The following is a 24,167-nucleotide window of genomic DNA, read 5'->3' as shown; positions in this document are numbered from 1 at the left end:
TTTGTTACATATTCGTTTCATTGTGCTTTGATGATTCGGCAAGTCGTGAGATTGTTGCTGTCTACGATTATCCTGACAGTTCCGCTGGGTCACATGACAGTGCAAAGGGAGGAACAACACACCCGACTTGTGAGGAAGAGGAGATGGCGGAGCTGTGCTAGTTTCGAGTGTTAGCGTACAGTATCAATATTATATACGGCTCACAGTTTGACAAACAAGTGATCATTTTCAAACACTCAACTTCCATCCAGGATGGCCGAGCAAATCAGCAACGTTAGATATCAGGAGGTACGTTTATTTTTTATTTTTATGACAACCCAATAAAATTAGCTAACGGCTAACGTTAGCTAGCCAGGAATGGAAAACGAAACGGCGACTGTTATGACTTCGGTCCAGTTTAGCAAACGTTATAGCTCATTATGTCTTGAAAATGTAGCTTGACAGTTTGGGTAACAAGTTAGCTTGCTACTTCGTTTATGGTGGTTAAGTGTAGCTAACTAGCTACATTTAAAAGGACGGGCCACAGGCCCATTTGTTAAATGTCCAACACTCATTGGCCATTGCAAGGCTAATCCGTGGAATATGTTGTTGTGAACATAAACGAAGTACCTACCAGTATTTAGATTAACTAGTTAGCTAGCTAGTTAGCTACCACAAACATTTCAATATCACTATGAATCAAGATTGCACAGAACCCACTACTATCGCTAGCTAGTAGGTAGGCCTACATTAATTGCTAGTTGTAGACAGTCAATCTGAGACTAAAACCAGAGAGGTATAACACAAAACATGATAAATTAGCCAGTTTACTCGCCTAAATATAATGAAAAAACTTTTTTTTCCTAGACGAACTTGAAATGGTCATGGTCAAATTGATTGAACAACCGAAAACGCATCCAAGTGTCTTAAGTATTTATTCCCTTTTTTTCCACATTGTAACAAAAAAAGTGGGATTAAAAATGATTTAACAGCCAATGTTGGTCAGTAATCTACACAAAATACTCTGTCAAAGTGGAAGAAAAATTCTAACATTTTATAAAAAATAAAACGCCTTGATTAGATAAATATTAAACCTACTGAGTCAATACATGTTAGAATTACCTTTGGCAGTGATTAGTTAGTGGTGTTAGTCTTTCTGGGTAAATCTATAAGAGTTTTGCACACCTGGATTGTACAATATTTGCACACTAGTATTAAAAAAAATATTCAAGCTCTAACAAGTTGGTCATAGATCATTTCTTGGCGGCCATTTTCAAGTCTTGCCATAGATTTTCAAGAATATTTAAGTCAACTGTAACTAGGCCACTGGGGAACATTCAATGTCATCATGTTAAGCAACTCCAGTGTATATTTGGCCTTGTGTTTTAGGTTATTGTCTTGCTGAAAGGTGAATTTGTCTCCCAGTGTCTGTCGGGAAAGCAGATTGAACCAGATTTTCCTGTAGGATTTTGTCTGTCCTTAGCTCTATTCTGTTTATTTTTAGCATTAACTCCCTAGTCCTTGCCGATGACAAGGCTACCCATAACATGTTACAGCCACCACCATACTTGAAAATATGAAAAGTGGTACTCAGTAATGTGTTGTTGGATTTGCCCCAAACATAACGCTTTGTATTCAGGACATAAAGTTAATTTGTTGGCCATTTTCCTTTTTGCCATTTTTGCCTACGTTTTGTGCCTTATTGCAAACAGGATGCATGTTTTGGAATATTTTTTTTTCTTCCTGTACAGGCTTCCTTCTTTTTGCTCTGTCATTTAAGTTAGTATTGTTGAGTAAGAACAATGTTGATCAAAACCCAGTTTTGTCCTATCAAAGCCATTAAACTCTGTAACCATGAGCCTTCCTCTCCGGTAACTGAGTTCGGAGGGACGCCTGTATCTTTGTAGTGACTGGGTGTATTGATACACCATCCAAAGTGTAATTAATTACTTCACCATGCTCAAAGGGATATTCAATATCTGCATCTTTTTTTAAATGTATTGTTTACCCTTCTACCAATGGGTGCCATTTGTGAGGCATTGTAAAATCTCCCTGGTCTTTGTGGTTAAATCTGTGAAATTCAATGCTCGACTGAGGGACCTTACAATTATCTGTATGTGTGGGCTACAGAGATAGAGGTAGTTATTCACAAATCATGTTAAACACCATTATTGCACACAGTGAGGACATGCAACTTATTATCTACTTGTTAAGCAAATGTTTACTCCTAAACTTATTTAGGCTTGCTATAACAAAGAGTTTGAATACTTATTGACTGAAGACATTAAAGCTTTTCCTTTTGAAATAATTTGGAAAAACAAAATTACACTTTGACATTAAGGGGTTGACATTAAGGGGTAGGCCAGTGACAGAAAATCTCAATTTAATCATCCATTTTAAATTCAGTCTGTAACACAACAAAATGTGGAAAAAGTCAATGGCTTTGAATACTTTCTGAAGGCACTCTATCTATATTTAGTTTTCCTAATGAACCAGATAACTCTGTAGTTATTTCTGGTTGTTTATCAAAGTTAGCTGGCTAACTCATTGATATTTCTGGTTGTTTATCAAAGTTAGCTGGCTAACTCATTGATCTTGCTTCGTAGGATACTCGGGTATCAAAGGTTCCTGTCATGTCACTGATGGGGTGTTGCCAGTCAATTTGTCTCACTAGGAAATAGATTAATGATTACATCAAATCAAAATGTATTGGTCACATGCACGTGTTTAGCAGATGTTATTGCGGGTGTAGCAAAATGCTTGTGTTTCTTGTGCAGTAATATCTAACAATTTCACAACATATACCTAATACACACACATCTAAGGAATGGAATATATAAATATATGGACGAGCAATGTCAGAGCAGCATAGACTAAGATACAGTATATACAGTTTAAGTCGGAAGTTTACATACACCTTAGCCAAATACATTTAAACTCAGTTTTTCACAAAACTGACATTTAATCCTAGTAAAAATTACCTGTCTTAGGTCAGTTAGGATCACCACTTTATTTTAAGAATGTGAATTGTCAGAATAATAGTAGAGTGATTTATTTCAGCTTTTATTTTTTTCATCACATTCCCAGTGGGTCAGAAGTTTACATTCACTCAATTAGTATTTGGTAGCATTGCCTTTTAAATTGTTTAACTTGGGTCAAATGTTTCGGGTAGCCTTCCACAAGCTTCCCACAATAAGTTGGGTGAATTTTGGCCCATTCCTCCTGACAGAGCTGGTGTAACAGAGTCAGGTTTGTAGGCTTCCTTGCACGCACACGCCTTTTCAGTTCTGCCCACACATTTTCTATAGGATTGAGGTCAGGGCTTTGTAATGGCCACTCCAATACCCTTACTTTGTTGTCCTTAAGCCATTTTGCCACAACTTTGGAGGTATGCTTGGGGTCATTGTCCATTTGGAAGACCCATTTGCGACCAAGCTTTAACTTCCTGACTGATGTCTGGAGATGTTGCTTCAATATATCCACATCATTTTCCTGCCTCATGATGCCATCTATTTTGTGCACCAGTCCCTCTTGCAGCAAAGCACCCCACAACATGATGCTGCCACCCCCGTGCTTCATGGTTGGGATGGTGTTCTTCGGCTTGCAAGCCTCCCCCTTTTTCCTCCAAACATAACGATGGTCATTATGGCCAAACAGTTATGTTTTTGTTTCATCAGACCAGAGGACATTTCTCCAAAAAGTACCATCTTTGTCCCCATGTGCAGTTGCAATCCGTAGTCTGGCTTTTTTATGGCAGTTTTGGAGCAGTGGCTTCTTCCTTGCTGAGCGACCTTTCAGGTTATGTCAATTATAGGACTCGTTTTACTGTGGATATAGATACTTTTGTACCTGTTTCCTCCAGCATCTTCACAAGGTCCTTTGCTGCTGTAATGGGATTGATTTGCACTTTTCGCACCAAAGTACGTTCATCTCTAGTAGAGGTCGACCGATTATGATTTTTCAACACCGATACCAATTATTGGAGGGCCAAAAAAGCCGATACCGATTAATCGGCCAATTTATTATTATGATTTTTTTATATATATGTGTGTTTGTGTGTGTGTGTGTGTGTGTGTGTGTGTGTGTGTGTGTATATATATATATATATATATATATATATATATATATATATATATATATATATATATATATACATACACACACACACACACACACACACACACACAGCTCTGAAGTGACAACGATACTGAAGAGTGCTTAGGAGACAAATACTCTCAACTGTTTGAATAATAAAAATAGAGTTTAAGTTACCTGTGATGAATGCTGAAAACAAAAACTGTAATTTCTATATGCAGGAAATCCTATTTTAATAATGGGCATGGTAAGAATTGACTACCAAAGTGCGAGTCATAATTCCCATGACACCTTCTAGCAAAATCTGAAAAGCGGTTCCTTCATTTATTCCATAGGATATTTTTAGATTAACTTAAAATAAGGTCTGTGTTTGGTTTAGGCTTACACCACCTTGCCAATATTATAACTGTGTAGATATCCATAGGATATAACTCTGATCAATATAAGCGAAGATACATTTTTTTGTAGAGTGGATTTATGAAAATATGTTGAGAAACGTTACCTAGTGAGATTTACACGGGTATCAAAACGCCGAGGCGGTTTAAGCACAAAACACAGACCTTATTTGAAGTAGATCAAGACATTCTCTATGGAAGACACGAACGGTAAAATAACGAAGGAACCCCTTTCAAGTTCATCCGCAAGTTATTACAGGAATTATGACGCGTCGACTATTTCTCTCTAAACCATATACCTTTGACTATTACGAGCCTGCTGCTGCCTACCACCGCTCAGTCAGACTGCTCTATCAAACATCAAATCATAGACTTAACTATAATATAATAAACCTTAGTTTCCGGATTTGACCATATTAATGATCTATCATCTCGAAAACATTATTCTTTCAGTGACATACGGAACCGTTCTGTATTTTATCTAACGGGTGGCATCCATAAGTCTAAATATTCCTGTTACATCGCACAACCTACAATGTTATTTCATAGTTCCGTAAAATTCTGGCAAATTAGTTCGCAACGAGCCAGATTTTGTATACCCTGATTCTGCGTGCAACGAACGCAAGAGAACTGACACAATTTCACCTGGTTAATATTGCCTGCTAACCTGGATTTCTTTTAGCTAAATATGCAGGTTTAAAAATATATACTTCTGTGTATTGATTTTAAGAAAGGCATTGATGTTTATGGTTAGGTACAGTCGTGCAACGATTGTGCTTTTTTTCGCAAATGCGCTTTTGTTAAATCATCCCCGTTTGGCGAAGTCGGCTGTCTTTGTTGGGAAGAAATAGTCTTCACAGTTCGCAATAAGCCAGGCGGCCCAAACTGCTGCATATACCCTGACTCTGTTTGCAAGAGAAGTGACACATTTTCCCTAGTTAAAAGAAATTCATGTTAGCAGGCAATATTAACTAAATATGCAGGTTTAAAAATATATACTTGTGTATTGATTTTAAGAAAGACATTGATGTTTATGGTTAGGTACACGTCGGAGCAAAGACAGTCCTTTTTCGCGAATGCGCACCACATCGATTATATGCAAAGCAGGACAGGCTAGATAAACTAGTAATATCATCAACCATGTGTAGTTAACTAGTGTTTATGATTGATTGTTTTTTTATAAGATAAGTTTAATGCTAGCTAGCAACTTACCTTGGCAACGTAAAGCAGGTGGTTAGAGCGTTGGGCTAGTTAACGTAAGGTTGCATCCCCAAGCTGACAAGGTAAAAATCTGTCGTTCTGCCCCTGAACAAGGCAGTTCCTAGGCCGTTATTGAAAATAAGAACGTGTTCTTGAACTGACTTGCCTAGTTAAATAAAGGTTTAAAAAAAAAAAATACAAAAAATTTATACAAAAAAATCGGCAAATCGGTGGCCAAAAATACCGATTACCGATTGTTATGAAAACTTGAAATCGGCCCTAATTAATCAGCCATTCCGATTAATCGGTCGACCTCTAATCTCTAGGAGACAGAACGCGTCTCCTTCCGGAGCGGTATGACGGCCACATGGTCCCATGGTGTTTATACTTGCGTACTATTGTTTGTACAGATGAACGTGGTTCCTTCAGGCATTTCGAAATTGCTCCCAAGGATGAACCAGAATTTTCTTCTGTGGTCTTCGCTGATTTCTTTTTATTTTCCCATGATGTCAAGCAAAGAGGCACTGAGTTTGAAGGTAGGCCTTGTAATACATCCACAGGTACACCTCCAATTGACTCAATTAGCCTATTGGAAGCTTCGAAAGCCATGACATAATTTCTGGGAATTTTCCAAGCTGTTTAAAGGCACAGTCAACTTAGTGTATGTAAACTTCTGACCCACTGGAATTGTGATACAGTGAATTATAAGTGAAGTAATCTGTCTGAAACAATTGTTGGAAAAATTACTTGTCTTGCACAAAGTAGATGTCCTAACCGACTTGCCAAAACTATAGTTTGTTGACAAGAAATTTGTGGAGTGGTTGAAAAATGAGTTTTAATGACTCCAGCCTGTGTATGTAAACTTCCAACTTCAACTGTACATATGAGATGAGTAATGCAAAATATGTAAACATTATTAAAGTGGCTAGTGTTCCATTTATTAAAGTGGCCAGTGATTTCAAGTCTATGTATATAGGCTGCAGCCTCTCTAATGTGCTAGTGATGGCTATTTAACAGTCTGAAGGCCTTGAGATAGAAGCTGATTCAGTCTCTCGGTCCCAGCTTTGATGCACCTGTACCGGCCTCGCCTTCTGGATGATTGTGGTGTGAACAGGCAGTGGCTCGGGTGGTTGTTGTCCTTGATCTTTTGGGCCTTCCTGTGACATCGGGGGCTGTAGGTTTCCTGGAGGGAAGGTAGTTTTCCCCCAGTGATGCGTTGGGCAGACAGCACCACCCTCTGGAGAGCCATTCAGTTGAGGGCGGTGCAGTTGCCGTACCAGGCGGTGATACGGCCAGACAGGATGCTCTCAATTGTACATCTGTACAAGTTTGTGGGGGTTTTAGGAGGTGCTGTTGCGCCGCCTTCACCACACTGTGGGTGGACCATTTTAGTTTGTCAGTGATGTGTGCTGAGGAACTTGAATCTTTCCGCCTTCTCCACTGTGGTCCCGTCGATGTGGATAGGGGGTGCTCCCTCTGCTCTTTCCTGAAGTCCAGGATCATCTCCTTTTCTTTTGTTGAGTGAGAGGTTATTTACCTGGTACCACACTCCCAGGGTCCTCACCTCCTCCCTGAAGGCTGTCTCGTCATTGTTGGTAATCAGGCATACTACTGTTGTGGCGTCTGCAAACTTGATGATTGAGTTGGAGGTGTGCGTGTCCACACAGTCATGTGTGAACAGGGAGTACAGGAGGGGGCTGAGCACGCATCCTTGTGGGGCCCCAGTGTTGAAGATCAGTGGAGTTGTTGTTTCCTACATTCACCACCTAGGGGTGGCCCGTCAGGAAGCCCAGGACCCAGTTGCACATGGCGTGGTTCAGACCCAGGGCCTCAAGCTCAGTGATGAGCTTGGAGGGTACTATGTTGTTGAATGCTAAGCTGTAGTCAATTAACAGCATTACATAGGTATTCCTCTTGGCAAGATGGGTTAGGGCAGTGCGATCGCGATTGTGTCGTCTGTGGCTCTATTGGGGCGGTAAGCAAGTTTAAGTGGGTCTAGGGTGACAGGTAAGGGGGAGGTGATATGATCCTTGACTAGTCTCTCAAAGCACTTCATGATGACAGAAGTGAGGGCTACGGGGCGATAGTAATTTAATTCAGTTACCTTTGATTTCTTGGGTACAGGAACAATGGTGGCCATCTTGAAGAATGTGGGTACAGCAGACTGGGATAGGGAGAGATTGAATATGTCCGCAAACACACCCGCCAGCTGGTCTGCGCATGCTCTGAGGACGTGGCTAGGGATGCCGTCTGGCCCGGCAGCCTTGCGAGGGTTAACAAATTTAAATGGCTTACTCACGTCGGCCACGGAGAAGGAGAGCACACAGTCCTTGGTAGCGGGCCGCGTCGGTGGCACTGTATTAACCTCAAAGTGGGCAAAGAAGGTGTTGAGTTTGTCTGGAAGCAAGACGTTGGTGTCCGTGACGTGGCTGGTTTTCCTTTTTGGAGTCCGTGATTGTCTGTAGACGCTGCCACATAAGTCTTGTCTGAGCCATTGAATTGCGACTCCACTTTGTCTCTACACTGACGTTTTGCCTGTTTGATAGCCTTACAGAGGGAATAAGTACATTGTTTATATTCTGCTTTGTTTCCAATCAACTTGCCATGGTTAAATGCGGTTGTTCTTGCTTTTCAGTTACCACATTAATTCATTTTTTGGTATAAGCACAGAAGCAGCTAGATAAATTACTCTCTCAGCATTGGTCACAGACAGAATAGTGCAACAGCAGCATCATCCCACTGACCGTTTGTGTGTGTGTGTTGCTCTGGCCCGTTCCTTCAGCTGTTGAATGAGGAGGAGCCAGCAGCAGCCCAGCCCACCCAGGAGGAAGCAGCTGTCCTGGATGCTCCCCCCCCGTACAGCAGCATCTCCGCTGCCAACGCAGGTAATTGTCCTCTGGCAAAATATTAACTAATCTCATATGACAATGGGGGTGGAGGACCATTGCAGATGCAAGTCAGGATATTGTTCTCGGTGTCTCTAGTGCTCAAAAGGAAAGGCTACGGTACAAAGCTGTGGTGTTGGGTGGTCTCTCAACATTCATCTTGCTACTAGACATCACTAATGTGCTGTGTCACTCATGTTTTAGTTTTCTGCACCTTTCCATTTCCGTTCCAGCGTTCTTTGACTACAAGGAGGATGCAGGCAGGTTCCCCAACCCCCCGTCCTACAACGTGGCTACCACACTGCCCTCCTATGATGAAGCAGAGAGGACCAAAGCTGAGACCGGCGTCCCTCTGGTCCCTGGCAGGGTCATGGTATGTCTGTCCTCCTTTCACAGAGATATTCATTCATTGAGTTATTTTTCATTGAGAGCCTTCCTCCTCAACAAACATGTTTGGACCATCATCATTTGAAGATGTCTGACAACCGAAACATACATTTCCTATTTCTCCCTTCAGGAGGATGAGTTTGACGATGCTGACCAGCTGCGGATAGGGAACGATGGCATCTTCATGCTCACCTTCTTCAGTAAGTCTTCTCTCTGTTTCCTGTACAGTGTAGGGATTGTTATGGGCGGACAATGCCTGTCTGTATCTCATGCCTACACTAAACAAATCAACTAAATAAGTCAAGCCAGGGATTTGTCCAACCGGTTCATAAGGAGGATGTTTGTGATTTTAGAAAAGCTGTTGTATAATCTTCCACAAAGCATCATGGTCTATGTGTGGTGAACAGCAAGCATGTTAACTGATGTGCAACTTCCTCATTAGTGGTCTATGATTGATTGGTTAATTGATTGATTGTCCTCTCTTTTCTCCAGTGGCATTCCTGTTCAACTGGATTGGTTTCTTCCTGTCCTTCTGTCTGACCACTTCTGCAGCCGGCCGCTACGGAGCCATCTCTGGGTTTGGCCTGTCTCTCATCAAATGGGTTCTCATAGTCAGGGTAAGATCAACACACGCAACCTCACAAGGTAGGGGTGGTATACAGAAGATGGCCCTATTTGGTAAAATACCAAGTCCATATTATGGCAAAAACAGCGCAAAGAGAAACGACAATCCATCATTACTTTATTTGTGCAGTCACAAAAACCATCAAGCGCTAAGATTAAACTGGGTCTCTTTTGGACCGCCACAGGAATGGAAGACCCAGAGTAACCTCTGCTGCAGAGGATAAGTTCATTAGAGTTACCAGCCTCAGAAATTGAGAGTTCAGTTAACAGACATATCTCAACATCAACTGTTCAGAGGAGACTGCGTGAATCAGGCCTTCATGGTTGAATTGCTGCAGAGAAATTACTAAAGGACACCAACAATAAGAAGAGACTTGCTTGGGCCAAGAAACACGAGCAATGGACATTAGACCGGTGGAAATCTGTCCTTTGGTCTGATGAGTCCAAATTTGAGATTTTTGGTTTCAACCGCCGTGTCTTTGTCAGACACCGAGTAGGTGAACGGATGCTCTCTGCATGTGTTGTTCCCACCGTGAAGCATGGAGGAAGAGGTGTGATGGTGTCGGGGTGCTTTGCTGGTGACACTGCCAGTGATTTATTTAGAATTCAAGGCACACTTACCCAGCACTCTGCAGCGATACTCCATCCCATCTTTTTTGCTCTTAGTGGGATTATCATTTCTTTTTCAACAGGACAATGACCCAACACACCTCCAGGCTGTGTAAGGGCTATTTTACCAAGAAGGAGAGTGATGGAGGGCTGCATCAGATGACCTGTCCTCCACAATTACCCGACCTTAACCCAATTGAGATGGTTTGGTATGAGTTGGACTGCAGAGTGAAGGAAAAGCAGCCAAGTGCTCAGCATATGGGAACTCCTTCAAGACTGTTGGAAAAGCATTCCAGGTGAAGCTGGTTAAGAGTACCAAGAGTGTGCAAAGCTGTCATCAAGGCAAAGGGTGGATACTTTGAAGAATGTAAAAGATATTTTGATTTTTTTAACACTTTTTGGTTATTAAATGATTCCATTTGTGTTATTTCATAGTTTTGATGTCTTCACTATTATTCTACAATGTAGAAAATAGTAAAAAATTAAGAAAAACCCTTGAATGAACAGGTGTGCCCAAACTTTTGACTGGTATTATATATATTTGCCTTCATTATCTTCCCCTAACCTTACCACCCTTCCCCTAACCTTACCACCCTTCCCCTAACCTTACCACCCCTCCCCTAATTGGAGTAAACTAATGGACAACAACACTTAGGCTTCTACTTCCAGCTTATACATACAATATACAGTGCATTTGGAAAGTATTCTGATCCCTTCCCTTTTTCCATATTTTACATTACAGCCTTATTCTAAAATAGATCAAATAAAATGTTGTTGAGGCACAGATCTGGGGAAGGGTACCAAAAAATGTCTGCAACATTGGTCCCCTAGAACACAGTGGCCTCCATCATTCTTAAATGGAAGAAGTTTGGAACCACCAAGACTCTTCCTAGAGCTGGCCGCCTGGCCAAACTGAGCAATCAGGGGAGAAGGGCCTTGGTCAGGGAGGTGACCAGGAACCCGATGGTCACTCTGACAGAGTTTGTCTGTGGAGATGGGAGAACCTTCTAGAAGGACAGTCATCTCTGCAGCACTTCACCAATCAGGACTTTATGGTAGAGTGGCCAAACTGAAGCCACTCCTCCGTAAAAGGCACATGACAGCCACTTGGAGTTTACCAAAAGGCACCTAAAGGACTCTGACCATGAGAAACAAGATTGAACTCTATGACCAGAATGACAAGCGTCACGTCTGGAGGAAACCTGGCACCATCTCTACGGTGAAGCATGGTGGTGGCAATCATGCTCTGGGGATGTTTTTAGGCGGCAGAAACTGGGAGACTAGTCAGGATTGAGGGAAAGATGAACGGGGCAAAGTAGAGAGAACTTTGATGAAAACCTGCTCCAGAGCACTCAGGACCTCAGACTGGAGTCTCCAAATACAGGTGTGCCAAGCTTGTAGCGTCATACCCAAGAAGACTCAAGGCTGTAATCGCTGCCAAAGGTGCTTCAACAAAGTACTGAATACTTATGTAAATGTGATGTTTCTGATTTAAAAAAAAAGATGAATTTGCAAAAATGTATAAACTGGTTTTGCTTTGTCATTATGGGGTATTGTGTGTAGATTTATGGGGGGGGGGAGAAACTATTGAATACATTTTAAAATAAGTCAAATGTACCAAAATGTGGAAAAAGTCAAGGGTTCTGAATACTTTCCGAATGCACTGTACAATTTTGGTTTGTTTTTAGTTCCATCCTTTTAGTTGTACCCTCAACCCCTCTCAACTATCTCTGAAGACCAAGTTCTATTTGCCATATATTTTCAAATGTACTATGATGTTTCACAAAAGTTCTGAACCTTTCTATTCTCATAGTTTCTACAGATTATTAATTAAAGATAAATAATTTTGCTAATATTATTATTAATCGATTGACTATGGCTTTTCAGATCACCCAGTAGTGCTATCTGCATATTTAGCTCCAGGTAAATGTGGCAGTTCTTCAGCCATTCCTGAACCTGCAACCCAAAAACCAGCTTACATATGATTTAATGATTCTCTCTTCACAGCTGCATCTACAGAGCTGGGACGGTTGTATCCCCATGTATATAATTCTCACTGTGCTGCGGGGCATTCAGGCTTTTGTTCCTGCACTAAATCCTTTGGAATGCTACTGTGTGTACGACTGGTCTCCTAATGTTATTTTACTGTCTTTTGAACGTTTCAGTTTTCCACCTACTTCCCTGGCTACTTTGATGGGCAGTACTGGTTGTGGTGGGTGTTCCTGGCTTTGGGTAAGTGGAGCTTAAGTCTGAGCTCTATTTGAATGATTTAATGTGTATGAAATGTGTGAAAGATGATCATGGAACGGATGCTGTTGTCTGTCTGTGACTCTCCAGGCTTCATGCTGTTTGTCAGAGGGTTCGTCAACTACTCCCGGGTTCGCAAAATGGCCGACCCTACTTACGCCACACTTCCTCGAACGAGAGTCCTGTTCATCTACTGAAGGTGAGGCTCTAATTCACACAGCATTCCTGTGTTACAGCAGAATAAGACCGCATCAAATCATAAGCCTGGTCCTTTATTAATAAATAAAATAATTAGTACTGGTAATCTACCAAATCATATTGATTCTCTTCACTCACTAGTTTCCTTCCAATGTAGTCTGCCGACTCGGTACCGGTACCCGCTGTATATAGCCTCGTTATTGTTATTTTATTGCTACTTTTTAAATATTTTTTTAACTTTAGTTTATTTGGTAAATATTTTCTTAACTCTTTCTTGAACTGCATTGTTGGTTAAGGGCTTGTAAGTAAGCATTTCACGGTAAGGTCTACACTTGTTGTATTCGGCGCATGTGACAAATAAATGTTGATTTGATTTACATGAAAATATACCATAAACAAACATGGTCCATAGTAAACCAACCTTCCTCCTACAGAGATACTGATCTCCTCCGTTAACGTACCTCCTGTTTTACTTTTCACACAGCTGAATAAACACAACATCCCAGGATCTGGATAAAGAATCCTGGATGTTTGAAAAGAAACATACCGACAAAAAGCAACAACTGCAGAAGTCTAAAACCAAACTACTCAAAATACCCATCACGACGCGGCAGGATGGAAAAAAAACCAAAAACAAAATCTTGATGAAGACAACTCTTGTAACATTCAGGAATTAAATACGTTTGTTTTATTATTCTATTTGAAAACTTCATAAATGGATTATGGTAGTCATTTTAACTATGTATTCATTAGTGGCGAATGTTAAGTGCTATTTTATATTTTTCAGTCTGTAATGTATGGGTAATGCCTTACATCATTTGATGGTAGTGTACTAGCATGCATCTGCCCCTCAAGCCAATAGGGATCAGTCTCATTTCAGTAACACTTTATTCAAAGCCCGCCGTTATAATGCACAATAACTTGTCATAAAGCACCTATATGTTTTGTTATTAGTTCATAGTAATCATGAGATCAACCAGTTGAGGATGGATTTTTTTTGTCACATATGGCATTACAATTTGAGTTTAATAAAACATGTTTTATACATGCTTATAACAAGTAATAATGCACAATACCTGTTGGCTCAATATGAAGGGTTACCCTTATTTCTAGCCAATAGAGAGCAGAGTTCTTTGCTAAATTTTGAGTCAACATGAATTATTCCTATAAGACAGAATCCTACCTTTTTATATGTGCACATACCTCAAACGTAAAGTATCGTACGTGCAGATCTGAAGGTTAAAAATGTTGTACAAGTCATGCAGTTTTATTGTTTAAGTTTAGAGAATTAACACTTTCGGTATGGAAACTAACTATGATGCTATCAGAGAATTTAAGCAGCTGCACTTTTAGAAACATAGCACTAAAACCCCAGGGAGTTTCTTCCAATGGTAACTGGACATATCATCCACACAAACAACTATACATGACCAAATGGTAGTACCTGTAGTTATTGAGTGAGTATAGCGTGTTCATAAGGGTGATATGGCAATTTATAAGTGGTCTATGACCATAATAATTAGATTTAGTAAGACAAGAAATTATACTCGTTGATCTTTCTCATTTAGGCAATTGTTGGCATATTGTTAACTAAATTCTTTCAAACCTGCTCTTAACGACCCCCCCCCCCCCACACCCTCGTATGCCGTCCAGTCTGCTTTAAACCAGTTGTTTAGATTTCTTGCTTAGCCCTTATGTGAAATGGTACAGCTAAGATCCTAACCCAGTCCTAGTTCACACACATCTCTGATATCTGTGTGAACTAGTAGTACAGCTGCATCCTGGGGATTTTATTGTTATGAGATGTTTTAAATTGTAAAAAGCTTCATGTCTAATAAATGTGACTTTTTAAAAGCGAGATTTGATCATCTCTGTTGCAGGTTGTTGTGTAGCATTGACATCTTGTGGTTGAAAGACTCAATGACTGGACTGCTACAATTCCCCCAGAGGGGCTTATGAATGTACAGTATGTGATTTCTTATCCATCAGCTTTCTATAAGATATTTAAATATGCCATTTAGCAGACCCTTATCTTAAACGAATGACAGTAATGCATACATGCATTTTGCATACGGCTGGTCCCGGGAATCTAACCAAATATCCTGGCGTTGCAAGCTCTGTGCTGTACCAAGTGAGCTACAGAGGACCACCGCGAGCGATAGTCATATCACATCAGTAGAGGTATACATTCTAGATGTCTATAGTCATATCACATCAGTAGAGGTATACATTCTAGATATCTATAGTCATATCACATCAGTAGAGGTATACATTCTAGATATCTATAGTCATATGTCTCCTGTCACGATCCTAAATGAATGTGTTGACATCAATGTTAAAACAGCACTGTTTCTGTGACCTTTGTCTCGGTTAGTTAGGGAGGGTGAAGGGGTCACCATGACAACATGGTCATACAGACACTTTAATACTTACTGAACTACATAGTTATGGCTAAGGGCCAAGTAGCGTCCTGCCTGTCCCCTGGATGACAACCAACACCATGGTCCATAGATTTCACCCTCAGGCCCCCGCCTCCCCCACAACTAACAAAAGAAGTTCAACAGAAGCATTCCAACCATCCTTAAAAATAATCTTCCACATGATAACAAAGACACAAACTAGAAGGACAAACCTGAGAGGAGATAAGTAGAGAACAGACTAAAATAAACAGTGACGTAGACAGCATGTGGAAGTTAGTTACAATTTGAAACCCTGGGGTTAGCTACCTTTTGTTGTTTTTGCAGATTGGTTATCATGGCATTATGCAACATTCAAAGACTTTTCTTTTAAGAAAAGTCTAATCTATATAGCCTCAGTATGAATGGTAGATGTTATGCAAATGAGAGCTTTTAATAACAGTAGCATATTACTAATAACATTGTATGTAGATATGCAAGACTATTTCCTAAGCACATAACCAGCTGTGTTGTTGCAGTGTAAATATATCCCACACATAACCAGCTGTGTTGTTGCAGTGTAAATATATTCCACACATAACCAGCTGTGTTGTTGCAGTGTAAATATATCCCACACATAACCAGCTGTGTTGTTGCAGTGTAAATATATCCCACACGTAACCAGCTGTGTTGTTGCAGTGGTAAATATATCCCACACGTAACCAGCTGTGTTGTTGCAGTGTAAATATATCCCACACGTAACCAGCTGTGTTGTTGCAGTGTAAATATATCCCACACGTAACCAGCTGTGTTGTTGCAGTGTAAATATATCCCACATGTAACCAGCTGTGTTGTTGCAGTGCACATATATCCCACACGTAACCAGCTGTGTTGTTGCAGTGTAAATATATCCCACACGTAACCAGCTGTGTTGTTGCAGTGTACATATAACCCACACGTAACCAGCTGTGTTGTTGCAGTGTAAATATATCCCACACGTAACCAGCTGTGTTGTTGCAGTGTAAATATATCCCACACATTCCTATCATGTAATTCACACCCACATTGCCCTTATTATTGAGCCATAACATAATTATGGGTCAATATTACAATGTGGAAGACTGAGGATTTATTTTTGAAGTTTAAAAGTATGAGCCTCAATGTCAATTATGTTAAGTCGATTGTGAACATTTGCAAACCATTAACTCATGCATCAACAAATGTATTACTGTTGAAGATAAATACAAGCTTCTTGATTACATGAACAATTTAATAAACAAAATAATAGCCAAATTAATGACAGATTTTTGTATTATTGACATAGTATTCTTTTTTTCATTTGAGAACACAAAATCCACTGAAATATTCTACTATTTCTGGTCTTACTGTGAATGTCATTCTCATCCCTCTTGCCTCCCACCGTCCCATCCGGGAGAATCTGCAGATGATGTCCGCCATTCATGCAGTATAGGCGGGTCAGTTTTATTATTCTCGAGCAGATTACTTCAGAATCTCAGAGCCCGGTCCAAGATCTGGAATCTGGCATAGGAGCTACAGCCAAGATCTGTTTGTGGCATCAACCATAGGAGTTGGCCATACAGTACAAACATATCTGGAATCAGGCTCAAGGGCCTTAATAAGAAAGAAAAAGCAGTTTTCTCCCAACATTATAACTGGCTTTGGGGCACCAAGTATTGTCATCATAGAAATTCTGTATTGAAATGCTGATACCAAGAGACTAACAGTAGCAATATTAGACTGATATGAAAGTGGAGGTTGGTGTCAAAGACATTAAAAACTATTTCCATAAACTGGAATAATCCCCTGGCAGCTAGCAAAGGAAATATTTTAATAAAGTCCTTAGTCATACAAAAGGTTACAAATCAAACCAATAAGCTACAAATCAAACCAATAAGCTACAAATCAAACCAATAAGCTACAAATCAAATCAATAAACTACAAATCAAACCAATAAGCTACAAATCAAATCAATAAACTACAAATCAAACCAATAAGCTACAAATCAAATCAATAAACTACAAATCAAACCAATAAGCTACAAATCAAACCAATAAACTACAAATCAGACCAATAAACTACAAATCAGACCAATAAACTACAAATCAAACCAATAAACTACAAATCAGACCAATAAGCTACAAATCAAACCAATATGCACCAGAATGGAAAAGCCCCTTTATTGCTGAATTATCATAATGTGATTATTAAAAGTAGAAGGTAAGCATTTTCATTGGTCAGAAGAAGTGAGGTAACATCATGATCAATCTGCAAACAATTTCTTGTTTTGAAAAGGTACCACACAAAACGAAGACGTAGTTCAACATTTAATGGAAGGAAAAGCATCAACATGACCTACTACAGATGAGCAATAATACAGAGGATATAGAAAACTATTATTATTTGTGGAAGAAATACAACAAATAGTTTTTTTCTTTACTTTGGATTATATGTACATAATTTAAATTGTGTACAAGCAAAACAAATAAGCTTCAAAGAAAAGCATATACCAGTGAATACTCATCGTTCTGCCCTTGATAATACGTTTCAAAAGTTAAAGGCTGCATATGTTTTATACAAAATAGAATTTCAAAACAATATTTGGGACAGTGGAAATTGTTAGGTTCAAACTGGTTGATTTTTTTGGTGTGAACTTTTTGACTGACTACTATATTCATAATATTAGTACACAACATTTGACCAAAGCTATACAAAAAAAAGAAATATAAAACGTGTTATAGAACAAAAAGTCCTGTACGTCTGTCGTTCCGAGAGCTACTAAAACTACAGGAAAATATGCTGAACTTTGAGTCTGGATTTGCTTTGGCCACCTTGTAGAAAAATCTAATATACTGGAACTGTGTTGTCTAAATAAATGGTATATATTGACACTATTGAAAGGTTTCCTGAAAATCTGTCCTGCAGAGAAATACAGAAAATAGTTCACTAAAGTGAAAGTGAACATTTTCTGTCTAAAATAGCTTATATTGTAAAAGGAAAAAAAAGAAATTACATAGTACATGTCTATAATCTCTTGTTTAGAGCAACAAGTAAGTCATGTATTTGTATTGCATATTTTCAGATTTCCTTGTCAAAAATGTACTGTATGATACAATTTCACAGAGACCAATACATTTTTTGGATTAGGAGAGGTGAGTAGTTTGTGGTTTCATACTTGTTATATGAAAGGCAACAGTAGAGAACAACTTGTAGCCACACTGAATGTGAAAGTAACCCAGAAGAAATCCAGAAGCTGTTTAGATAGGGAGAACTAATTTGCTGGTTTTGCTCAACTATATTTGTATCACCATTTGAAATAAAATAAAATATTTTATTTTAGGATAGATTGGGAAGTTAACAATGGCTAACCAAGTAGTGAGAACGTCAAATGACTTTGGCATGTCCAGTATGTATGAAACTAACTTACCTGAATGGCCAGGTAAGTTTTTATTTAACCTGACTGTTAATTAATGAATGTCACAAAAACACACAATGTTGGGAATCAAAACTGAATGTTTTTGGTTTTAAACAGTTCCATCAGTGAACATAGATGACCACATACATGTTTAACCCATGACAACAACATGAGTATGGACTAGTTGTTCTTAAAAATCACTAATGTATAGCTTCTTATTAGATGTTGGCATAGTGTATGAAAATAATAAAATAGATGTCATTTTTCCAACACGTAAATAGACCAATGACAGCAAAAAAATAGCTAGCATTGTATTTTTAATGCCAGTTCGGTGAAAAGTTCAGGTCTTAGGTTAACAATTCTCTCAAATTCCCCTCAAATGTCCGGCATCACCATACATTTTTAGAATGTCTCCTGTTTTTTCTCTTCCTTTAAACCAGTGACTGGATTTAACCAGGTATGTTGCCCTCTCAGAGCAACTAGGAACATTAATGGATTAAATACGTGCCAGGAGTTAGGAAGAGTAACCAGTAGACGCTATGCCCTCCCTCGAGGACATCAGTTATCCCCGCCTGGCCTAGTACAGAGATTCACATTCATTTTGATACCTGGGTTGGTTTGTGTTTTACGGGAGAAAGAACAAAAAATCTGCACAGAAGCAAAACATAAATGACTAAGCAGGGAAATGTTTTTGGTGACATGATGACAAAATCATCAAATATTACAAATTCATGTTGGACTCATTAAACTGCCTAAGTACATGTGTATAGAAAGGGTTTATTAGACTTAAAGGGTCAACTTGCTATCTATACTTATGCTAGGGAATCTCTAGTGTGGATGAAAACACTAATAATCCATTCAATCCACGGTGGACATAAGCGCTTTAAGTAGTTCCCCCCCCTCATCTTTTTCTGAAATAAACACTGACAACTGTTAAAACAGGACTGTTTTCCAAACCTGAAAAAAAGAAAGTAAAAGTTAAGGTTTGGCACTGAAAGTCCCAGAGGACAGAAGATGGTGCTATGCCCTCATCAACTAAGCTACATCCCAAATGGCATCCTATTCCCTATTTCATGCACTACTTTTGACCAGAGCCCTCCTCTGGTCATAAGTAACACACTACAAAGGGAACAGGGTGTCATTTGGGACGACACACAGTTTGAGTGCAAAACACAAGATGACAGAGAAGGATGTTAGTACTAAGTGCTTTCCTGGAAAACGTTTGCGTAAAACACACAAAGAGCTAAGACGTAAGCAAGGTGCCTAGGTGGGTAAGAGGTTGTCCTAGAACACGGTCCACCAGTGTCAGTTCTCTACAACCCCCTGTGTATCTCATAAAATGGTCAAATTGTCTGATATGTCAGTGACATGTCACTGTTGCCAGAATATAAGCGCTATAAAATGACTCTTTAGGGATCAATAATGACAAGTTACCCATGTTTCATTCACATACCACTCTACTATCCATTCAAACACACCTGTGTTCATATAGAAAGCAGCATATAGAGTATTGAGGGTCAACACTGAAGCCCTCTGCCTTTCCTAAAGTGACCAAGAACTACTGTACAACAAAATTCAAGAACTGCCATATTCCCATCAAATATTACGGTTAGGGAAACCATAGCAACCAGCCTGGTTTTGGGGCCATCGATGCGTTCTCAAACTCTCTATTTTTGATTTGCTGACGCATTTCTCTCTCCGACACATTCCAACAATGACAATGGACAAAAAAACTACTAGCAAAACAACAGTTAAAACAAAAGCAACAGGAAGAAGTTCACTGACTGACGGCTGGTAGCCTAGTGGTTAGAGCATTGGGCCAGTAACCAAAAGGTTGCTGGATCGAATCCCCGAGCTGATAAGGTAAAGATCTGTCGTTCTGCCCCCGAACAAGGCAGTTAACCCACTGTTCCCCGGTAGGCCGTCATTGTAAATAAGAATTTGTTCTTAGCTGACTTGCCAAGTTAAATAAAGGTTACATTTAAAAACATTTTGCTGACAAAAATAACTGAAGTTCAATGGTGACAATTAATAGCTTCCTTCTACAAACATCCAATAGAGTTAAAGCCATCTTTTCTACTACTTACTTTCACATTCTCTCATTTTAGTAGGGGGGGGGGGGCATAGTGCTAAAATAGTATTTAAAATAGAGACGCGTACAAGAGATCGGGAAGGGAATACTGTATGCAGATTGGGAGTATTATTAGATCGATTGATATCACACTGAGAATCCATAACTGAGCTGCAATAGCAACAGACAAACATGGCAGCCATTTTAAAAAGGAAAACTGACTGCAACTGCATGTAATAGGAAGAAAACAATCACATACACTGAGGGTCAACCATGATGGTGAAAGAAGAATATCCTCGGATAGTTAGAGAACGGCTAAAATCAGACGTCAAGCTAAAAAAGGCACATCTTTTTTCTCTCCCTTTTTCTGATCAACGGTGTGTGTGTGTAAACCTGGCAGCCAGCGTGTAGCCTAAACGTAGACAAAGATAGGTCTGTGAATTGTGTACTGTACGCTTTCATTACAAAAACAACAATTTCATAATGTTATGCCTGACTTTTTTTTTAAAAGCGATGCAAACATGCTTTTGAAAAGACAGTTACGAACAAAACAAGATGTTTTATGTCATGTGACTTGATAACCAACTCTGTTACAACAAGGTCCTAAACACGACAGTAGGTAGAGGAATACCCAGTAGCTAAACCTGTGGGATAACAGCACAAGAGTTATAGTGTTACCTTTGCTGAGGTAAGAAATTACCTGTATAATAAACTGTATAAACTGTGGCAGCAGAAACTTAGACGTAAAAAATAGGATCTTAATAATCTGTACATAGATACTTGTTTAATCTAGATATTGTTAAATTCTGAGGGTGATACACCTGAGAAAACATGAATGGTTAGTTTATTTCAATCCTTGATTATCTTTTAAACTTAAGAAAACATTTATTTCTACTGTTATACTGCATACTGGATCATAGATGTTAAACGAAACAAAAAACCTCTGTGCTCTTTCCCTCTCGTCTTCTGCCTCTTGACAAATCTCTCCTTCCTCCTCCATATTTCATCCTCAAATCCCCAAACCCTTGTACTTTGTATACTTTCTCCCAAAACAGCATCTCCTCTTCTGTTCTCTCTTCTTCCCGGTCTCCCTCTGTCAGGGGAAGGTGAGGGGATTTTAAGGCATTGTGTCTTGGTGGCGGAAGCACCACACAGTCATTTCTGGTGGAAGAGGAGGGGCTTGACGCTCCCGGCTTTGAATTTTGGTAACTGGTTGCTGATGATCTCTGCTAACATCTCTGGGAACTCCACCGACAGAGACTTGTTGACGAACGTGTAAAAGCAGAAGTTCAGCAGCCCACCAACCATCTAAAGGGAAAGCAACACATTTGACATGTTTATTTACTGTCTGTTGGTCACAGAAATGTTCTTAGTGTACATTGAAAACAAAACAGAGACACTAAAACAAACATGGATAGATGAATGACAGAACACATAATTAGGGCTAGGCCCCTTTTTTCTAAATTTCCGCCTGAATGATGTGCCCAAAGTAAACTGCCTGTAGCTCAGGCCCTGAAGCCAGAATATGCATATAATTGGTACCATTGGAAAGAAAACTTTGAAGTTTGTAGAAATGTTAAAATAATGTAGGAGAAAATCCAAAGAAAAACCAAACAGAATTTTTTGTTTTGTTGAGAGACCATGCTCTTACAATGGAAAGTATAGGGGCATACTGAATTCTAGCTCCCAGGATGCAATTCCTATGGCTTCCACAGGGTGTCAGCAGTCTATGTTCAGGCTTGTAACTTCCAAAACGAATAAGAAATATCAGTTTTAGTAGAGAGACACAGTCTTGGAAATTTGTGTTTGGGCGCCATGAAGACAGGATGCACCTGCTAAAATCGGTTTCCTATTGAACATACTTCTTTCCGTAAGAAATATTATAGTTTGATTACATTTTAGGGTATCTGAGGAGTAAATAGAAACGTATTTTGATTTGTTGAAACAAAGTTTAGGGGTAGATTTTCAGATTCTTTCTCTGCATGTTGAACAAGTGGATTACTCAAATCGATGGCGCCAACTAAACAGACCTTTTGGGATATAAAGAAGGATTTTATCTAACAAAACGACACTACATGTTATAGCTGGGACCCTTAGATTTAAAAAAAGTTAATATTTAATCGTTATTTGTGAATTTATGAAACCTGTGCCGGCGGAAAAATATTTTGATGTGGGGCGCCGTCCTCAAACAATCGCATGGCATGTTTTCGCTGTAATAGCTACTGTAAATCGGACAGTGCAGTTAGATTAACAAGAATGTAAGCTTTCAACCGATATAAGACACTTGTATGTACCTAAATGTTTAATATCCATAGTTTTTATGATTATTTATTTGAATTGAGCGCCCTCCAGTTGTCCTGGGACGCCTAGCCCTAATAAGTTCACATCCTGTCCCAACATATGCAAGTTGTCATCATTACTCATAACCCACTCATTCATGAATCCCATATGCCACGTGTACAGAAACTGAAACATGAATCCCATATCTAGCTGTATGCCACGTGTACAGAAACTGAAACATGAATCCCATATCTAGCTTTATGCCACGTGTACAGAAACTGAAACATGAATCCCATATCTAGCTGTATGCCACGTGTACAGAAACTGAAATATGAATCCCATATCTAGCTGTTTGCCACGTGTACAGAAACTGAAACATGAATCCCATATCTTGCTGTATGCCACGTGTACAGAAACTGAAATATGAATCCCATATCTAGCTTTATGCCACATGTACTGAAACATGAATCCCATATCTAGCTTTATGCCACATGTACAGAAACTGAAACATGAATCCCATATTTAGCTTTATGCCACGTATGTGTTGTAATAGTAGAATACACAAGATGCAGTTTCTAAATTGGGTAGTGCATCATCAGTTGCTCTTGTCATGTCAGTCATTGCAAACCTTTAGAGAGCTATTTATAAATTGTCAGAAATGTCCAGATCAACTAGCCCATGTCAACTAACATTTTGTAGCTAGGTTTTTTAGCCCATAGATTTTGTTGTAATGTTTGAGTCACTCAAATATCACAAGAATACACCTTAGGCATGGCAAAATGTATAGAATTGCAAGAAAATGCTAAATGTTCTCTGCGCCAACAAGAGGGGTGTGAACAATTAGTGTCATGAACAGTGCTTGTGCCCATAGAAATAGACGTGTCGCACGCACAGGATGTTCCCCAATGCTGGAAGGGGGGCCTCAGTGAAAAGGTTTGGGAACCCCTGTACCACACCACGAGGAGGCAGCATTGAGCTCCAGACCACCAGGAGGCAGCATTGAGCTCCAGACCACCAGGAGGCAGCGTTGAGCTCCAGACCACCAGCGTTGAGATCCAGACCACCAGGAGGCAGCATTGAGCTGTCCGTGCTGGTTTGGATTTTACTTTCCTAAAACAATAATTGTTCACCTCTCGGAGATTTGAGCGCAAAATGCATCAGGGTATTGCATCGGCCTCAACTATATGATATTAAAATAATATATATAAATAAATAAATATATATATATATTTATATAAATATTGATATGTATTTATTTATATTATTTTAATATCATATAGTTGAGGCCTATGCAATACCCTGATGCATTTTGCGCTCAAATCTCCGACAGCTGAACTGAGAGGTGAACAATTATTGTTTTAGGAAAGT

General features: G+C 39.5%; 2 protein-coding genes across 8 annotated transcripts in view; one reads left to right on the top strand and one right to left on the bottom strand.

Moving 5' to 3' along the window:
• Positions 1-91: 91 nt before the first annotated feature.
• LOC115205687 (NEDD4 family-interacting protein 1-like) lies at positions 92-14,477 on the top strand. 2 transcript variants are annotated; one of them, XM_029771928.1, is made up of 8 exons: positions 92-288; positions 8,452-8,554; positions 8,788-8,927; positions 9,072-9,141; positions 9,434-9,558; positions 12,340-12,406; positions 12,512-12,620; positions 13,104-14,477. In XM_029771928.1, the coding sequence occupies exons 1-7, from the start codon at positions 253-255 to the stop codon at positions 12,616-12,618; spliced, it is 648 nt and encodes a 215-aa protein (XP_029627788.1). In that variant the 5' UTR covers positions 92-252; the 3' UTR covers positions 12,619-12,620; positions 13,104-14,477. The 2 variants fall into 2 exon arrangements, with proteins under 2 accessions (XP_029627788.1, XP_029627789.1); XM_029771929.1 differs by lacking the exon at positions 13,104-14,477 and having other exon boundaries at positions 12,512-12,624.
• A 2,722-nt stretch (positions 14,478-17,199) lies between these two features.
• Positions 17,200-24,167, bottom strand: part of LOC115205684 (glucocorticoid receptor) — a 73,845-nt gene continuing 66,877 nt past the window's right edge. For all 6 annotated transcript variants that reach the window (XM_029771920.1, XM_029771922.1, XM_029771923.1 and 3 more), the window contains one exon: positions 17,200-21,827. In XM_029771920.1, coding sequence (XP_029627780.1) covers positions 21,675-21,827 — 153 coding nt within the window. In that variant the 3' untranslated portion in view covers positions 17,200-21,674. The remainder of the gene's footprint in view (positions 21,828-24,167) is intronic.

The sequence above is a fragment of the Salmo trutta genome, chromosome 13 (genome assembly GCF_901001165.1).
Source record: "Salmo trutta chromosome 13, fSalTru1.1, whole genome shotgun sequence".
In the NCBI taxonomy this organism is placed as follows: Eukaryota; Metazoa; Chordata; class Actinopteri; order Salmoniformes; family Salmonidae; genus Salmo; species Salmo trutta.
The sequence above is the reverse complement of the archived record's forward strand: the minus strand, read 5'-3'. Positions and strand labels throughout refer to the sequence as shown.

What these genes read in the sequence shown, in the direction of transcription:
- LOC115205687 (XM_029771928.1), top strand. Translation starts at nt 253, where the DNA reads ATGGCCGAGCAAATCAGCAACGTTAGATATCAGGAG. An exon ending in CATCTCCGCTGCCAACGCAG is followed by an intron (nt 8,555 to 8,787) that starts GTAATTGTCCTC and finishes TTTCCGTTCCAG; the next exon opens with CGTTCTTTGACTACAAGGAG. An exon ending in CTTCATGCTCACCTTCTTCA is followed by an intron (nt 9,142 to 9,433) that starts GTAAGTCTTCTC and finishes TCTTTTCTCCAG; the next exon opens with TGGCATTCCTGTTCAACTGG.